The sequence below is a fragment of the Pipra filicauda genome, unplaced genomic scaffold, assembly GCF_003945595.2.
Source record: "Pipra filicauda isolate LSUMZ 115617 unplaced genomic scaffold, ASM394559v2 scaffold84_size4826128_pilon, whole genome shotgun sequence".
Classification (NCBI taxonomy): Eukaryota; Metazoa; Chordata; class Aves; order Passeriformes; family Pipridae; genus Pipra; species Pipra filicauda.
The window spans coordinates 710,180-730,006 of NW_024105031.1; the positions used below are offsets into that span (position 1 = coordinate 710,180).

Sequence of the window (19,827 nt, forward strand, 5' to 3'; positions counted from 1 at the left end):
CATGATAATTCACTTTATTAAGCTCCCAGCCTATCCGTGTAAACGTTTCAAAGGGAATTAGACATATGTGCAGATAGTGTACAGTGTTTACTTTACTAGATTATATTTGCTTACAAAGTTTTATGTCTTGGTTGGAAAATCTGTTTTATTACAGTAATCTCATGTCTATATGGTTAGCACTATAGGTCTAGAGATATATTGTAATTTTTAATTCATACTGCTCTCTAGTGGGGAATGCTTTCAATGCAAAAGATTATATATATTAATGTACAGCATGTATATAAACTGGGATTACTGAAAAGTTACTGTCATCTAGAGCAATTCAGTAAAACTAGTGCTATTGTGTTAGCATTTTAATTCTTGTACTGCTTTGATTAAAGACTGAATTTATTAATTTAAAAATATTTTAGACAGATGAATCTTTGGCGTGAACAGTATCCCCAGCAAACTCCAGAAGGCTGAGAGGTTGGTAGACTGATGATACTTCCTCGGGAGAAACCTCCTCCTTCCATTAGGAAAAATATGTTATAGATCTGCTATTGAAAAAACTCAGGTTTTCTGCTAAGCTTCCACAGTCTCATAGGGGACAGTTTTGATTTGTCTGTAAAAGTTCTTGTCATCACTGTTGGTATAATAACCTTGCTTTTAATAAATAACTACTTTTATGTTGATTTTCTTTTCCTCTTTAATTTTGCTTTGGAAAGAATTATTTAGCCTGCTTTCTCGCCGCTTGCTTTCAACAGCTACAATCCTAGATAAGAGTTGATTATACACAAAAGCTGAAATAATACTGACAGAACTAGTGGAGTGAGTTTTAATCTACAGCAAATGCAGAGCTCCTCTCAGACCTGTGTCTGTACTTTCTTAAATGAAATGGGCTTTAGTTAGCATAAAAGAGCACAATGTTAATTAGATAGCAAACAAATCAGAAAACTGAAATTGAAACTGATTTGAGCATTGAAAGATTTTATATTTGAATCTTTAGATAAAGTCGTCTTTATGACTTGATCAGAAAGCAATAAGTGTCTTTAAATCCTTGGAAGGTCTGGCAAAAAGTTTAGTTGATGAAATTTAAAACATTTGAAGCTATCTGAAGAATGATTTGCAGTATTTTGGTGTTATCAGACCCAAATCTGAAGGTTTGTTTAGACTCGTTTTTTTATGCTGAACCTTGTCTGGATCTGGTATTTAAAAGACATCTGTAGCCCATTTTCTTGCATTGCTTTAATAATCTTTTTTGTTTCTAGGTTGACTGATTTGTCAGTTAGACACCAAATAGTATCATCCTATTTAAGGCTGCAGTAATTTTTTCACTCGAAGTGTAGATTAGATTCTTCGTCTAGACCTTCATTTATTCACTAAGTCTAGGAGAACAAGCACTTTAAACATTTATATGGTATAGAAAGGTCTCATCAAAATGCTAAGTTGGTATAACATTTTGCACTCCTCGAATAGTAAATTAGGTTTGCAGTGTGCAGAGCATTCCTTCCCCTGTGCCATTTCTGCTCACTTTTAATCACAGAAGCTCTTGTTTACATTGGTTTCACTTGAAGTTCTGCAGATGGGATTATCTTCTCATTTCTGTAGTCGTTACTGTCTGGTATTAGCTGAATCTAAGTTAACTATCCTTCAATTATAACCCTGGGAGGCTAAGATAAGAAACTAATAGAACATGTTTATTTGTCTTTGAACTACTTTAAATGAGAAAAATTATGAAATTATTAGATTTGTGCTTGAAAGCATTCATAGGAAGTGGAGAGGAGGTGACTGGGGTTGCTAAATAATAAACTCAAGGGTGAGGTCTGTGCATTTAAGCTTACTGAACTAATATACAAGGGAGGGTATTTTTTCTTCTGTTAATTGTACCTCCTCCCCCTTTTTTTTCCACTGGCTGCAGGGCTGTTTCTGTCACATTTTTTCAGCTGCTGCACCGTGTTCTTAGCCTTTCTTAAATAATTTATCACAGAGGGGCCACACCCATGCCTGATGGGCTCAGCTTTGGGCACGTGGCTGTGAAGTTAAGTTACATAGCAGAACTAAAAAACATGTACAGAAAGCAAAATATGTGAGTGGAAATATAGTGTTGTAATATAAAATGCAAAAAAATATTTTCTGCCTTTTAGTGGTTTGCAGATTATAGCTATCTTGTGTGTATTATTTTGTATTACTCATCAATTTTCTCTCTTATGTTTTTTCCCATCCCAGAAAATATGAAGAAGCCATGGAGCCCCGATTTACCAGTTGATAACCAGTCATACAATTCAGATTTCTCATCTATCCCAGACAGGGAAGGTGAGAAAGATTTAGCACCTGAGGGCACCGAAGAAAAGAAGGAGAGAGAAAAGAAACACACCAATTTCACTTTGTGTAGTGTTTGTAACATTCAGCTGAACTCTGCTGCTCAGGCACAAATCCACTACAATGGCAAATCCCATCAGAAGAGGTTAAAACAGCTAAGCAATGGAAATCTCAAAAGTGATAATGGTAAGCATTATAATATATGTACCTTTGCCATGTTTTAATCTGAGAATTGCAACAATGTGCACTAACATCAATATATATGAGTTTAAATGCTTTTTATTCAGGTAACAAATTCTTTGAAGTTAAGGCAAAGGCTTTTGGTGACTTCAGAGTGCTTGAGGTCATCCCTAGCATGAGCATCTGGCAAATAGGTAAATGTGTGCTATCTGTGTTCTGTTTTATATTTTGTTTACATGATGATGTTTATTCATATTCTTTCTCATTTCATTTGCATTTTGATGGTTTTCAGCATAATCAGTGATATTCCATATTTCAGTCTACTAGAAAGGTTATACTTGTTAGGGGTGTGTTTGCTTTTAATGAATGTAAGGTGGCTGTGAAATAAATTGAAACAAATACATTACACAGAACAAATACATTCCCAAATTCATTTCACTTTAGCTTGACCGAAATCAAACAGAGATGGAACAAAGGTTATTTTGATTGTAATTGACTTCATTGGCAGCTTTGAGCATTTTGCAGTAGGTGACATTATTTTCCTATCATCAGAATGAATTGTGCACCTCAAAGAAAAACACATTTGTGGTTTTGTGTATTAAAGCAGATTAGATAGTAGACGCAAATGATGGTCCCTGACAAGAAAATACAGATTACTATGTTGTAATTTTCTTAGTTTCATAACAGGTAGTACTCAACGTTGCTGTACCATGTGTAGAACTGTACTGCATTGTTCTATCTGTTTCTGTCAGAAAAATGATTGTCTTAATATCATGTACTTAGGACTTTCAGACTTACTTTCTCCAGATCACACATGTTGCTCAATACTTTGTGCCATGAGTTGCTTCCTGCCCCACCTGAAGAAGGATATGCAAAACAATAATCGTTAGATAGAACTTCATATTATTATTATTATAATCTGTGCTTTGTCCTGGGTTAAGAGTGGGGAATAACATTGATATGTTGCCAAAGTATGTTGGATGTGAGCGCTTTTCTGTTTTTGAGGTGTTGCTCATTTCCATAAAAATAAAACAATAAAACAAACAACGTCCCCATAACATTGAATAACATAATTAATTTTGTCTTTAAGTGGCAGGACTACAGGTTTTGGCACTGTTTGGTATTCAGGTTTAGGGAAAAATACTACTACTGTCAGTAGGAGCTGTGGAAATGCATAAAGAAAGATTGATTTCCTAATTGATTAAAGGTGCAATATGGTTATCCAAAAATGCATTCTTTATAAAATCAAATAAACACAATCTAATGTCATTGCTATCTTTGGTTAAGGAGAAATTGTGTTATCGTTATTATTAGCACAACAAGTTTGCTAATGATAGAAAGTGTTTTTCTGCAGTTCATTTTTCCACTTTAATCCATGATAATGAAAGCATTAGTAATTAAGCAATGCTGAAATTAGTATCAAAGAGCTTCAATTATGCTTCAGCATTTATATTCTGGAGAGGCTCAAACTAGCAGCATAGCAGCATATTTCTTATTTCCTCCTTAAAAGTATCCCTGTGTCATGTGTAGCTGCACCCATTTGCAGTCAGAAAATAGCTGATTGACTATCTTGTTCTTTCTTTCAAAGTGCAGCTATTTTGGGGGATTATCTGAAACTCGAGGATTTTCAAATCTGGTAGATCTTCGAGTATCATCAAAAGTAGCTCTCCACTGAGTGGATAATGTAGGGTAGAGCATAAGGAAGTGATTTTTCCCATGTGACCAAGTTTAGACCTTTTAAACTGAATATCATAAAGGAAAGAGAGACCAATATTAAATATTTCTTGCTAGAAGTTAGAACTGAATTAGAACTGAATGTCTGAGTAACCATCCTCCTTGCACTTTGAACTGAGACCCTGTTTGAGATCCCTTTTCTAAGTCAAGTAGAAATGAGAACCTGAAAGTCCTTCCACAATAATAGGTTTTGTCATAACTTCTATATTTGAAATATGGGCAGTGTTTTTCAGACAAATGATTGTTTTGTTGATGAGACCCCAGTAAGCTCTAGTAACATAACATATGACCATGACTAAGTAAATTACGACTTGACTCTTTCAGTTTATCATGTGCATGCAAATGATGCTTTTTGAAGGTCATTGAATAAACAGTACAGCCTGTTTATTCAATGTATGTCAGTAGGATACTTTATGAGAATTGTATTTCTTGTGTAGAAGTCTGATTGCCACAGAAGACAGATGTTATGCTCAATGTCTAGGTTAGTGACATTCCTGAGACTAAATTCTGCTGTAAATTATACCTATGTAAATGTTCTGCTTTGTGGGGTTATCTTCTAATGTTTTGTCATCATAGTTATTAGTTATATCTCATGGCATATGAGTGATGTGTTTGCACTATGCACGAGAAAACTCCATTTCCAAATACAGTGTTTCACAGACTGTACTCTGAGTTGTATATGCCTTTGCAATGTTGAGTGCTCCCTCGGAACTAACATATGTGGAAAGCCTGGGAAAAACTTTAAAGTTGTGACTTCTCACTTTGTTTCATCTCCCACAAAGCAGGACAGCTTGTGTATTCTGTATCACAAGGGGGTAATAGAAATGTAGGATTGATTCATATGAAACAAAAACCCATGTCCTGTTCCAAAATAATTTGCAATGGACTACTGAAGAGAGGTAGGGCTCAGCTGTATTAGCTTTGGACTTTGTAATTAGAACTGTTATGCTGGAGTCATCATCTTCCAACAGTGTGAAGTAGCTTTTATCTGCTGGACGTGAATAACAGAGCATTTGCTATACCTGAATATCTCTGCCTAATTTCAGAAGGTAAGTTGCATACACACAAAGCTTATTGACGTCTGCAAATATATAATTAATAAATAATGTGCACTGTGGGTTTAAATGCAGTGTTTCTTTGCTGTTCTGTTAGTATCTGGACTGAATTTGAATAACTCACCAGATGTACTCTAAAAAGTTCTGCTAGTTGATTCTCTGCTTGGCAGCTTTACTGTACAATACCCACATGGTTTTTTCCTGGGGCAGAGCAGCCTGAGAACAGCATACTGCAGTCACAAAAGTGAGGTGAACCCAATGTTTCTTGTGTTGTTACTCGGTACAGTGATTTGTGATGACTTAATAAGACATAGTGAGACATCAGCACTTCTGTTACCGGACTGTATGTACTTGGGAGTAGCACAATTTTCTGTGTTCCTTCCTCCTAATAATTGCCTTTTATGTCACTTAAAAAGACTTCTCATGCTTCCCTGATTACACCCTACAGTATATTCTTCTTACTGATGATTTTTTTTCCTTTCTGCTCTCATGCATACAGTGGCAAAGTGACAAGGAAGTCAGTGGAGATTTTGAGTATGTTTTGTGATTAACAGAGGACAAAATGCGGTTTCTATCTGGTCTGCTGACATTGCACCACTTTTTGTATAATCAGCCTGGACATTGTGGAAAGAGGTGATCTCTTGTGGAAAGTCATTTATTCTGACCAGTAGGAGCAAAACTCATTCCTCTACTGACAGAATGGAAAAATAACTGCGGATGCAAATGTGTCACAGTACCAGTGACAAAGCTGATATTTCTAAAATTTTATATAAACCAGAATTTCTCCTCTACTTCCTTTTGTGCAAATTGCTGAATTGTCATGGTTGAACAAGGCACGATCAGGACAAAACCTAAAATTGCTTTCCTCTGCAGTGCTTTCTACAATACATTAGATAACAAGTGGGAAAATAATGAAGGAGATGAGCAATGTCACCAAGTTCATTCGACTCCTTTCACTTTAAAAATTGATTTCTGAACGGTTAATCTTTTGAAACACAAGAGCCAGTGAGGCATTTGGTAGTAGTTTCTTTATCTAGCTCTCTGAATTCATAACCTAGACAAAAGACTATCCAGTTTAGTAAATTTACCTATAACTCTTTTTTCAGTGAAATTTCATTGAAGTAAAATTTTTCTGTACTATGAACAAGGACATTGATTGCATGGAAGAGAGAAGCAAAAAGTATCAGAATTTTTTTTCCCTTGCTAATTGCAAAAAGCAAATCTCTTAATTCACCACTAGATATTTATTAAGAATGAATGACAATTTGATTGTTATGGTTATGCTGAAATATGCACTAAAATATTAGCAAAGTTTATTTCCCACATTTTATTCTTTTTTCAGCTTCATACAGTGGTTGAATGTAATTACCCACAACAAGTCTTGAGATGGCAATTTCAATGATACCTAGGCAGTAAATTTTTTGCACATTGATCAGAGAAAATATTTAATCTTTTACAACTTTTCTTTTATATTAAATCCTGGGTTTTTGTCATTCTGCAGGTAGGAAATCCAGATGATTTACCTAAACCACTTGCAGAGTCTCCTTCCTTGCACTTTTTTGTTGGTTCTTTTCTGGCTCTGTGCTGCTGCTACAGTTTACACCTCTGCTGCCATTTTGGCTTTGGGGCAGTCACACTCTTAAGTGTTAAACTACCAAGTTATGACTTTCAGGGAAATGGTGTCACCTGCTCTTTTCATTGTGTTAGCCCTCCTTTCAGAGGAAGAGGATTGGATGGGGCACTGAGGAATGGAGGAAATCTTCAGACAAAGTATATTTTCCTTCAGAAGAGGGGATTTTCCATTAATTTCCTGGCAAGTACGAATTGTCAGATCAACTTGAGATGTCTCTGGATGTCACATCTCTTGCAACTTTCTTTTTTTTTGTCATGTTCTGATGCAGAGCCTCTCGGCCCATTAACAATAAAACCAATACGCATTATGCTCTGCATATTTAAGCCTCTGATTTGTGGGTCATAGGTACCTGTATCTTGTAAAGCAGCACAGCATGTTCCTTCTGGGTATTCTGTAATACCTCCCAAATGTCAAAGCTGGAGATCTTTGAACAAGTAGAAGTGGCTGAGGGCAGTGTGTCATCACTTCTGCTGCTTCCAAATGTAAATCTTCCTCCTTATTCCTAAGTACTTGTCTGTTTTCATCATGTTCCTATGCCAATTAGTGAACTATTAACAAGTTCTGCTTTCAAGAGCACTTTTGCAAGCAAGGTATGCTGTTAAAGCACCACTTGTATTTGCAGAATTTTTTTTATTATATTCAGAAAGGTTATATCATCATATATGACATCATAGTTCAGCACAAAGTTTTATCACAAGGTGAACGAAAGAAGCTCAAGAGCCAGCTCACACCAGCCCCATGCATGGTGTTCATATTTCCTCTAATTAGCACAGTAGGATCCACTTAGCTTTGTGAGTATACCAAAAGGATGAATGGATGGTAAATGTGGACAAACTCTTTACATGTGTGCAAATATCCATGTGGACTTGCTGTAGTTAGCTGTCTGCTATCACAAATAAACATAAATGGACATTACTAAATTTTCATACAGACCAGTCATAGGTAAAGCTTAGTATTGTAACAAGTTGTGGGAAGGCTATGGAGAAAGTTTATTGAGTGCACCTGAAGAAACTTCAATAATACCATGCAGTCACATCGGTAAAATATATTTTAACAATTTCAAAAACATTCTTTTGGATTTGAAGGGAGAAATCCATAGCAGTTAAAAAAGTTTTTGTGTAGTGTATCTGATAATTGGTCCACTGAATAGCATGACAGAGTTAAAAAAAAATTATAGGAGCCTTGAGAACTGTGATTACTAATTATGGATAATTCTTCTGAGGCTGGGATATAAGTAGAAATTTATGTCTAAATATGCTTATAGTATTTTCAAAGTTCCTTATTGTTCATCAGATGTGCTTAAGAATGTGCTTATATCTTTTATTGAGGTATGGTTTTGGTCTCCTTTGTTTTCTACCATCTTAGGTGACAACTGAATAAAACATGCTGTGGCAGCTTATTATGAATCAAATTGTTTAAGCTGTATTGAGAGTCTCAACTATCAAGAACATCTGCCCAGGGTCTAAAGAAGTCTCTAACTGCAGGTTGAAAAAGTTACGAAGAATTCAGTTTTCTGCCTGAATATAAGACTGCACACGTTCTCTTTTAATACCCCCAGCTGTATAGAATGCCCTCCTTTTGGTACCACCTCGAAGCAAGATGCTTAATAAGCTGTCTTCATCCAAAGGACGTGGATGTTTGTCCATGAGAAATTCAGCAGTGTCAGACAGCTGAAACAAGTTTAGAAGTCCTTACTTTGCTGCCTTTTAGCAAACCTGGATAGGGTTTCTGAGAGCTGTGTGAAGACAGTGAGGATGAGGTACTTAAAGGTGTCTTCAACAGCACAAAGAGGCTGCTGTTATATATGTAGATTAGAGGGTGAAAATCTTTCACTGTGTCCCTCTTTCTACATTTAATCTTCCATACTCAGAGTTCTTACTCTGCATGTTCCAGACATTGTTCTGTCACAGTTGGCTTGTCCTTTTTAGGTATTTATGACCTCATGTGTTTAGGACTTTATGTTGCTCTTAGGTGTGCAACATTTTCTTCCATGTTGAAAAATAACTGCCCTTTTAGTCCTCAAATCCGTGCTTAAAATATGCTTACAAAAAGCAGGAAAACTGTCATCTTTCTCTTTGCACTTCTGCTTAGCATTAACATAGCCTCTTTAAAATATCTTTTTTTTTTTTTTTTTTTTTTTTTTTTTTTTTTTTAGGCTAGAACCTGTCATACACCCTATTTATCTCAAATGGTTTGTCACTCCATTTAAAGGTTAATAATGTTTTAGGCAAGTGATGTCTTCATGTTTTATCTGTAGCAGCAATATTGATAATCAATGTTAAATTATCTGGATAAGGTTCATTTACTCTGGAAGCAATCTGTGTCCATCTGTGTTGTTTCTGAACTGTGTGAGGTGTTGGTCTGCCATTCTTTGCTTCTCCCTGAGTGTGGCACCAGTCTCATTTCTCAGAACACTGGCATTTGATCTCATCTGTACAGCTAATAAACTGTTGAAACCTGTTTTGCAGGCTCTCCATTTAGTTCTGCTTATATCACTAGATCCAATATAGATTATGATGACCATGGCTTCCTTCCAGACCTTCTCAGTAACTTGTCTTCTTTTAATATGATGGGTTTTTTTTTCCTGCACTAGCATCTGGTAGGCAACAAATCTTCTATGAGTCATGACGACGCACTAAGTTTATCAACATTTCCTGGTATTAATTTCCTATGAGCTAGCTTTTCCCATATTGAGTTGTTTTCTTACTTCAAATATAGGTCTACAGTCCTCAATGAGGCTGTAAAATGATAATTTTGTATCTCTCATGTAGCATTATTTTTTTTATTTTTTAGGATACTACAGAATTGAAGCAGAATTTTTGAATAATATCTGAGTAGTAGATAAAAAAAGTAAATATCAAATGTTAGACAAATTCCACTAATGCTGACTTTTTCTTATTTATGGCTTTTTATTCCTCAGATTCAAAATACACTGTCTTTCTGACAGTCATGTCACTGCAATCTTCAGTTAATTTTTTATCCTCTGACATGTTTCTCAGTAGAGGAAATATATTTCAAGATCAGAGTTTTAAGACTATCTCTAATTAAATTAATTAAGAACTGCTGTTGATTTCAAGAGAAGAAAGCAAGTTCCTTGCTCTATTGAGGAAATTAATTAATGATAGCACACACTTATGCTAGTTCAGTATAAGTCATCGAGGTAGCCCCAGTCCTAATCTACAGTTCTACTACAGTGGGAACGAGTTAGTCTGTATGATGTCTTTCCTTTGGTTCTCTCATTAATGCTTATAGGTCAGCCTGGCTGGATTCCCCACGCAGACAGCATTGTCTGCATTATCAGACAGCAGATATATAAGCATAATCAAGATTTCCCCCCAATTTTTCCATAAATATGAAATTAGAGAGCTGGAAAGATACTTGTAAGCAAAGCAGCTCCCTTCCTAAACTAATACTTTGTTCTGTAATCAAAATCCATATTTTTAAAATATTTCTCTAGAAACTTTATGTTAGGGTAATATGTGTTTAAATACAAGCCTCCCTAGTGGGGATGGTATAATTTCTTACATGGAATATAGTGGCTTTTTGACTATAAAAACAATATTCAATGTTTCTTTTTACAGGCTATAGCAGCATAATTGCTATTAAACTAAAACCAAAACCAAGATGTAGTGTTGCTCTGGTGAATTCTACAATGTTATAATGGAAAAAGAAAGTTAATGAAGAATAATTTTGTGATCAAACATTTTGTGAGCTTTAAGCAATTTCATTCATAGTGAAATACAGTGAAAGTAAAACCAGAAATGTAAGAAGTACTCACTTTGGTATTTTGAGTGCAACTGGTTAGTAATTTTGTCAAACATTATTCAGAACTGGTGAACTTAACCTTATCTAGCCTTGAAGTTAGTTCTGCTTTTAGTAAGAGGTTGAGTAAAGTAAATACCAGAAATACCTTTCCACCTGAATTATTCTAAGGTTCTTTAGAAAATGTGCTGGGAAAACTTCAGTTTTAAAGATTCAGTGGCCTACTTGCTTAATTTACATCAGCCAAGAGCAAGTTAAATACAGCCAAAGGCTTGGCTTTTTCTTCATAGCTGTGTGTTTCAAAAGAAAAAATCACCAAGAAAATTTCTCTTTGAATGTCAGATTGCTGATGTTATTTGACAGAAGCAAAGCAAATACAGGAAAATCTATATTCTTTGAAAGGCTCTGAGATGTAAAACAAAGTGTTGAAGCCTTTTTTAGTATCTTTATTTTTTTCAGCAAATTGCCTGTAGCATATAGTCAGAACTGCTGTTGATCCATGTTACAGTCTATCTAGTTAAAGATTATAAAAATAAGATTCCTGTCCTCTAAAAGAGGGAGTTTAGGAACAAAGCTACTAGTATGCATGGATTGTTGTTAGACCTTTATTTCTGTCATTAGTGGTGACGGAGGGAAGAACAGATGCTGCCAGATGCAGTAAAGAACAACAGATACCACGTCATTCAATGATGCATTAAGCCAGACTTTGTCGTCATGGCAGACCAACATTAATAACCATTCAAACTTTTTTTTTAAAATAAATTAACTTTTAATGTAAACCACTGAAGATTTAAAAAATAGACTCTGTCATGTAAACACTGGAGTGATAAAACAGCTCCTAAAAAAAAATTATCCGTTAATTGATATTGAACATGTTTGTGATTTTTTTTGGTTCTGTGTGGTGTTTTATTCTCTCACTGATCACATCTCAGCATTAAATTAAATTATGATTAATTAAAAACTAATGTGGGCATGTTGAGGGAAGCATATTTTTCTACTTAGAATTGTCAATAAAATCTAATATTAAAAGTATCACACATCAGTAACAGAGTATTCCTCATGTTTTAAAATCTTGAAATGTTCAAGAAAAAACCATTGCCATACTAATTCACTGTAATGTATTTGATTTTATCACTAACTCTTTTGATGTCAGTGACCCTTTTCACAAATAGATGAAATATGCTTGAGAAAGCCAAAGAAAAGATCCTGGAACGGCCAAGCTTTAAAAAATATGTATTATTCAGAATCACAGCATTGGAATTTAAACACTTAGTACCGTGAAATAAATTCTTTCAAGAACAGTGACAAGCCTCTCTGATCTTAGGAACACTCCAAATTAAAAGATTTTGCAAACCAACAATGTTATGACTAAAGAAAGAACAATTAAATAAGCTTATAGAGGACACAGAAGTTTCAGTACTATTCAGGAAAGAAATATTTTAATTTTACCAACACTTTATTTTTTTTTGCAAGCCAGAAGACTTTATTTCAACAGAGTGACTCTCTTAATTGTATCTCTGTGGGGTTGTATGTATGTTATAAATGACATACATAAATATTTTGTTACAGGCTAAAATTTGTAGTGTAGGCTAGTTTACTCTGTTATATGCCTGTAAATCGGTTCTAAGGGAAATAATAGGCTTCTTTTGTGATTCCTTTGATACAGCACACAGCCCATCCTACAAAATCCATTGACCACATTATTAGGAGTACTAGAGGGTCAGGTTAAATTTGAATGTGTGTTCTTCTGAGTACAGTGATTTGTCTTGCATGTTGAAGTAATTGACAAAACATTCATACACGCATATACGTTCACAAACAAAAAGCAGTTTATTCTTAGTCTGCATAGAAATTTGTTAGCTCTTTGCTAGTTTGGCAGAAAATTCCAGTGCTGTGCTTTGTAGGGAGTGCGCTTGCATACCATCTGTTGATTAGCCCAGAGACCTGTATGGTAGTCAGCAGTTAGTTAGCTTTTAATCTTGGAAAATTGTAAGGGTTGCTTGATTTTTCTTTTTCCTAAAGATCTGCAGTAAATTATTATTTAAGGGAATTCTCCAAACAGTATGTGTTTATTTTGTCAAATCAGAAGTCATATTCGTGATGATTTCAAGTGAACAAGTGGCTCCAGAAAGCTTAATTGCATGTCTTCTAATTCAGTTTTTTTTCATGGCTGTTGCAGATTTCATAGTCCAGAGAACCTGCTCTTTCACAGTGTAATGTAAGGTTTTTTTCTTTTCTTTTCTTAAGTCTTTATATTTTTCTGTTTAATAAACTCAAGAAAGCCTTGCACACATGTAAACCAACACTAGGCATGAATAGGTGTTATTACTTTTGACAGATCTCTAGGATTATGTTAGCTGTTGATAGGGTTAATGAAACATCATACCTATATGCAAGAATTTCTTTTTTCCACTGGGAATATGGGGTGGTATGATTACTATTCAGTGCTCTTAGGATATCCCTGGTATATTTTGATAAAAACATGAATTTCTTTCTGTATCTACTATTTTTTAATTTCTTTGGAGAATAATCATCATAATAGTGCTTTCTTCCTTTGCTGACTAACTATTTTATGAAGTGTCATCACAGAAAGCTTGAGTACTCAAGCTTAGCCTGTTCCCAAAGTAACTGAGAAAGAGACTTGTCACCCTGACTTACTCTTTGTGGATATCCAAAGGATTTCTGGTTAATGTGTTCTGACAGAACTCTCCATGCTCTGCAGTTCACCTGTTATAGATGTTATGCCATTAAAACATGCTGGCTGAAGCATCACACAAAATGGCAGAACTGGCAAGTTTATCGAAAGGTTTCTTCAGAAAGGCAAGGAGGGGAAAAAATAAACAAAATCTGCTTCATCCTTTCTATTCTTTTTGATAATAAAGCATTTTACAGCGTTCTTGAGACCAAAGCTGACAGAAATGTATGCACAGAGCACAGCGGGATTTTGAAATGTGCTCAGTTTCTTTATTTTATGTACAAAATGAGGTGCTTAAAGGTCCTTTTCTCTTGACATTGTGTAAGGTTGAAAACCACCCACTGTGACCCAAAGAAGCCCTATGGAAAAGGCAGCATATTACCCATACCGAGGGCAGTAATCAGGCCAACAGCAGCTTCCTACTAGACCATTTTGCCATAACAGTATGTGAGGTTAGACTCATACTGTTTAATCTCATGGAAAACTTTAGAAGGCCTTGGTTCCTGTCGAGAAGCACTCTCTCTGGTAGTACAATGCCCTTCACAACCTCCTGTGAACAGTGGCACAAACCTCTGAACAAACTTTCATTTATGAAGGATGAAAGGGGATCAATGCTGTGGCATGAGGAGACTGGCTAATGAGGGGATAGTAGGATTTGGATGAGGCTAGATCAGTGCTTTTTCATGATTTGGTGGGAAAATCAGACATGAAAATTCATTTTTATAGGATAGGATTAACTTGCAGAGGTAAAAAGAAGTATAGAAAATTATTACAATGAGTAACTGAACAACTGTGGGGATGACTTCAGGATAGGGGAGGGAACTGTTTGTCTTGCATGTTGAATTAATTGCAAACCTGACAAAACATAAGATGTATTTTGCTTCCTGACCATCTTGAAGTCATTAAGGGAATTAGCATAACTTTCCATAGAATTCATATGTCACATTCATTTGAATGCCTGGTGCATACATTTCCTACTCAGATGGTGGGCTTCTTCTGCCAGACGCTGGCAAGTTGGTGTAAATTACCCAGCAGAAGTTAAAATGTTCTTTCATTGCAAGCTGACAAAGTGAAAGAAATATGCACAAAACCAACACTCTTTCCAGACCTGCCACCCTCTTATTTCTTCCTCCTTCTTCTTCAAGGAACCACAGGAAAAGAATTCCTAATCCTTATCTGAGGAAAACTAAAATGAAATGCTTATCTGAGAACTGCTTGATTTTAAGCAGGTTAAAGATTTCAAAGTTAAACTGTGGCACTTGGCAACTTTTTGAATTTATGTGATACTTTAATTTTCTGCTGCTTGTAATCCAGAGTTTAAAAATAATGTTTCCATGGACACAACTTAAAAAAAAAATTCTTAATAACTAGAATTATGTTTCAAGAAAAGGCACTTCTGCATTATATTTTTTACCCCATATAAATACTAGCAAGATGATACAATGCAGAAAAAGCCTTTCTGCCTGGCTCAGCACAAGAAGGATTTATCCCAATTTAGTTAGCATATTGTCTGAACGCTAAAGTAATGAGCAATGAATCACACATTCCCTCTGATGAATCCAGGTTTCCTTGCATAGAATGTTAGGTGAGTCTTGGAAATTTTCTCCTGGAAATACAAAATATACCTAATTCTTTGTACTCTTCTAGACAAAAAATCCCTAAGAATGTAAAAAAAGACCCATAGCATATTTGTTGTGTTGCAGTATCATCAGTTGTTCTTCTATCACTAGTTTAATTGGATCGTGATGTGTGTGGAATTATTTAATACCATATGGTAAGGTTATATTTGCTATGTTGGCAGTCCTAGGATGGGGGTTCTGTTACCCTTATTGCTAATGTAAGGCAGGAGGAATGTGAAGACTCTAGAGTAATACTATGAATAGCACAAAATACTGATAGCATCAAAATTTAAAATTAAAGTTTTTAGGGGGTTTTTTTTGGTCTAAATTCACCTTGTGCTATGTAGTAATTTTTCCTCCTTGCTTTTCTTTATTGGTGAACCTTGCTATTCAGACATTACTTTCTATCAAATTAAATTGCAAAAAAATTATTCCCTCAGAAACTGCCTTTCAGCTTCATTCCTAAGTCCCCCAATGAATACTGAAAGTGTTGGAAGCTGTATTTTCATGATGTTTACAGAATTGCTCAGAAGTTTACAGCTTTTTTTTTTTTTTACCTTTTCTTCTTTGTGAAGATCAAAGTAACAAGTTTTCATTGTTCAGCAGTTGTTAACATACAAGACCTAATATTCCCACAGGTAGAGTAGATCCTAACATCCTTGGTGTTTTGCAATTAGAAAAAAAAACCCTAGTGGATATTTAATTTACCCATAGGTTCATTAGTGTTTGAAGCAGCTACTGCCAAATTCTGGAAGGGTTTGTTCAGAGTAAATGCTTGGGGGCTTGATCTGTGATTTTTTAAATGCCTTTGGGAGGTGAGATCAGATGTGTAAGAATGTGATTGTGTTTATTTTTTTACATGAATCCCACTGCTAGAAACCTTAGGGATTTGCTGTATCAAAGATATTTATGAGAATATCGCCCTTGGCTACAGTTTGAAAGGGAGCAATGTAGGACAGGGACAGATGAAGGATAGGCAAGCTGGTGACTCTGGTCATAGAGAATGTTGAGTGTCCTAGATCTGCATAACCTTTCTGATGCATAGCAGTCAAGCAAAATAGGTGAGTGTACAGTATTCTGTAGTCACGTGTCCACTTCAGAGTTTGCTTGTGTATTACTGCTCCTGAATGTTCATAATTTCAGAAACAGCAATGCATGACCAGGACTAATCACCCAGTGGATGGATTCAGAATACGCTGTTGTCTGTGCATGGTGTGATCGTATTTGGACAACAAGATCTTCAGGCATGTGACTATTATATTTATCCTTTGGTGTGAAAAAATTATTTGTTGTTTAGACACTTGAGCTTCTGTGTTCTTTCAATTTTCCTGCTTTAAAGGGAAGAATAGGGCAAGAAGATGGTTATAACATCTGGCAGGTTTTTCATAGCAGTTCCTCAACATGTCTAGGTTAAGATTTCCCACAGGTAGTAGATAGTAAAAATGATGAAGCAAGAAGAAAAAGTGGAGAGTTATAAAATCAAGTTGTGTTTGAATTTTCTTTCACTGCAGATGTATTGTTCTTGTAAGAAGAAGGAATTATTTGCCCTCAGTTCAGCAAGAGATCTTGAGCATTACAGAGAACTGCTGGACTTGATGATCTGAAAGGTCTTTTCCAACTGAAATAATTCTATGAACTAGCCAAGGGACCATTTAAACAAATTAAGAAATCTAACATTTATATTATTTTGCTGACCAGAATAGTCCCATAATCTGTTAGTAATACACATCTGCTGATTTATAAAAATAAGTATATGCATGAACATGTGCACATGCATACAGAGGGTTTTAATTAGTTGCTGAGATAATGTATAATTCTCTGCCCTTCTAAATTTGCTGATTGAAAAATTAAGAATTCCTGCCCTTTAAATGCTCAGCTTTCACAGAGGTTACAGTAAATCTCTTAATCTCCCAAGCACTTATTCTCTTCTGTGTTCTTCACAGACATTTATCCACGGGATATTCATTTCCAATCTGTATTTAAATCCAGGAATTACTGTGTGGGCTTTGAGCTATCTGCTTTCATGCACTGCTAATGGGCTCTACCACAGTAACTCTGGATGAGCTGGGAAAAAAAAAAAGAAAAAATATTCAAGCCCAGTCATATTTGGCTTCTGTTTCAGCATAGGCTAAGCTCTATTTTTTCTTGGTGAAGAGAGCATTAAAAAAAGCAATTATTTGGGGGTGAGGGAAGGGCAGGAAGGATCCACAGTAAAGGATTTATTCTGGCTTATAAGAGAACACTGTATCAGATTTTCAGTCTTATAATGGGACATAGTTGAACTTACCTGCTGAATGGGGCGTGAGGATTTGAAGAATATCCTGGATTTTTGTCAAATACCCTCAGCACTTTACTTCATGTTCCTTAGAGAATTTGTAGTCCAGAATCTTGGATGTAAATGGTCATGGTTAGAGCATAGTGCTAATAACAAGATTGTATGGGCCAATCCCTATATGGGCCATTCACTTACCATTTGGACTTGATGATCCTTGTGGGTCCCTTTCAACTCAGAATATTTGTGATTCTGCATGATTCTGTAGAATTTTACGTTGTTTTGTAAATACACAGTAACTCACAGTGGCATGTTTTCCCATTAATTAGTAGATGCTTTCAGTCATTATGCTGAACGGCCCATTTCCGTAAGAGAAACTTAGTATTAAATACATATTATGTTGTAAAATAAAACACAGTAACATGGTGTTCTTTTAAGCTTCTTTTACAATGAAGCTTCCTCTTGACCTTCTGGCATTTTCTCTCCTGCACATCAAAGAATTCATTTCAGTCTCATGAAGAGCATACTTAGAGGGTAAAGTGAAGGAAATTGAAAGAAAATGTGCTGAGGGGACCTTTAGTTCTGTATTTCCAGCCTCTGTAAAATAACCCAGATTTGAAAACTATGCTGAGATGTATCCAGAAAAAAATATTTAGTATTACCAATGAATATAAATCCTTTAAATAATTTTTTTCATCTTCTGTTGTTCTCTTCCTGTCCTCTTTTCCTTTCCAGCATTGTTCTCTTAATTATTTCTCTTCTCTGTCCCCATTCTGTGAGCCTTTCACCAGAGTACAAATCATTCCTCTTTCAGTGCACTGTATTTTCTGACTGTTCTTTACTAATTCAGCTTTGCTTTGCTGTTTTGGTATTATAAATGTACTGTGTTATCAAAGATGACTAAATACTTTTGGCCAATAATCACAAGATGCATTTCTTCTTTCCTGATTATAATATTATATACACTTTCAGTATTATTATTACAGGGGTTTGGAGCAATGCTCTTTATTTTTTGTTAAATGTGCTTAAAGTTTTAAATTTTGCCTCTGAAAATACTCTTACTAGGAAGTGATGATGAATTTTTTGGGAACAGAAAGATTTTTGTAATTGTTTTTTAATTGTGTGTCTTGATCTCATGTGGAACTATAAGCGCAAATAAATGGACTAATTAAACTGTGATGCTTATTAGGCTCTTGACAAACACAGTTATACTCTTTTTCCTGGTGCTGGAAGAGTCTGACTCAAATCATCATTCATAGCATGTGAAAACTTCTGAGTAGATGGAGATTAGGAAAAAGTTCAGGTCAAATCTTGTGAGATGCTGTTTACCTCTTTCAGTTCAGATTAAAGAGCTTGGGCCAAAGAGTACCTTGAAGGGAAGTGATGGACTCACACCAGTATCTTGGGCTCTCATGATAGCACAAAACAGGCATTGGAAAGGAGTTGCTGACTTGTACCAGCTTGAGGTTGGACTTCTTAATTTGTTGATATGCATAACCTAAAGAACAGATAATAATATGATCTAATTAGGTGTTATTCAGCTATTTAGTAAATGATTGCCTGAGCACATTTACTTAAAACCCTCAGGTGCTAGGAAAACAATAGCAATGAATCTGAAACTTGTTTTTTATTTATGTACTTATTTTCCCTCCTTAAGGGACCAAAGCTCTATCCAACAATTCTTAATATGTCTCTGCCTCAGTAAATTTATACACTAGGGGTTTTCTTACTCTTTTTTCCTACCAAGTTAAGCACTTGTAAGACAATGTCCAATGTTTCTGTAACCAAAAAAGTATTACATAAAATCACTATTTTTATTATATTATTTAAACACGAAGCTATTAAATTGGTCTGTGTGCAACAACCTGTCCCCACATTGCATATTCCTAGCTAAAACTAAAAAAGACAACCAAACAAACAATGGAAATGTTCAAGGAGGAATAAAGAGAAAACCTGAAAAAAAGTAATTTAAAATTTGGATAAATTTGAAGTGCGAGTTTTCTAAATCTGCAAATCTGTTCTTTAATAAATTAGTATTCAATGACTTCTTTTCAAAAACAATAAGTTTTTGGTCACACAATGTTCTTGTTTGCTGTATATTGCTGCATGTTGCTGATGAATTGCGTGCTTCTTAGCAATAACATTTCTTAATAGAATTGACCACAGCAATGAAGAGAAATTGTCTGTGAGAGAAACTTGTTTGAACTGGCATTTAACTTGCAAATCATAGAGGTTTATGCTGATGAATGGCCCATTTAAAAAACAGGTGGACTAAAGTGGGGAGAAGTCTCCTTCACAACTTATTGAATTTAGTCTTAATATCTCAGGCCCCTGGATGTTACAGCCTTTCCTTTACTTTTTGTTTTTGCGAAGTAAATTTAAGGAAGAGGGATATAGCTTTGCTCTTCAGGATTTGAAACCTTCACAAAACCTCATTTCTGTCTCTCTTGTTGCAAAGCTTACAGATTGAAACATAAGTTTCTATTTGGCAATTAGTTTTAATATTTGGCATTTGAGCTTAATTAATTTTCCCAACATTTAATAACTGCACTTAACTGAAGCCTGTTTTGATGACTAAT

General features: G+C 35.2%; 1 protein-coding gene across 2 annotated transcripts in view; it reads left to right on the forward strand.

Annotated features, from left to right (window-relative positions):
• ZNF385D (zinc finger protein 385D) overlaps positions 1-19,827 on the forward strand; it is a 413,250-nt gene that overhangs the window by 81,185 nt on the left and 312,238 nt on the right. For both annotated transcript variants that reach the window (XM_039390611.1, XM_027744900.2), the window contains exon 2: positions 2,206-2,484. In XM_039390611.1, coding sequence (XP_039246545.1) covers positions 2,206-2,484 — 279 coding nt within the window. The remainder of the gene's footprint in view (positions 1-2,205; positions 2,485-19,827) is intronic.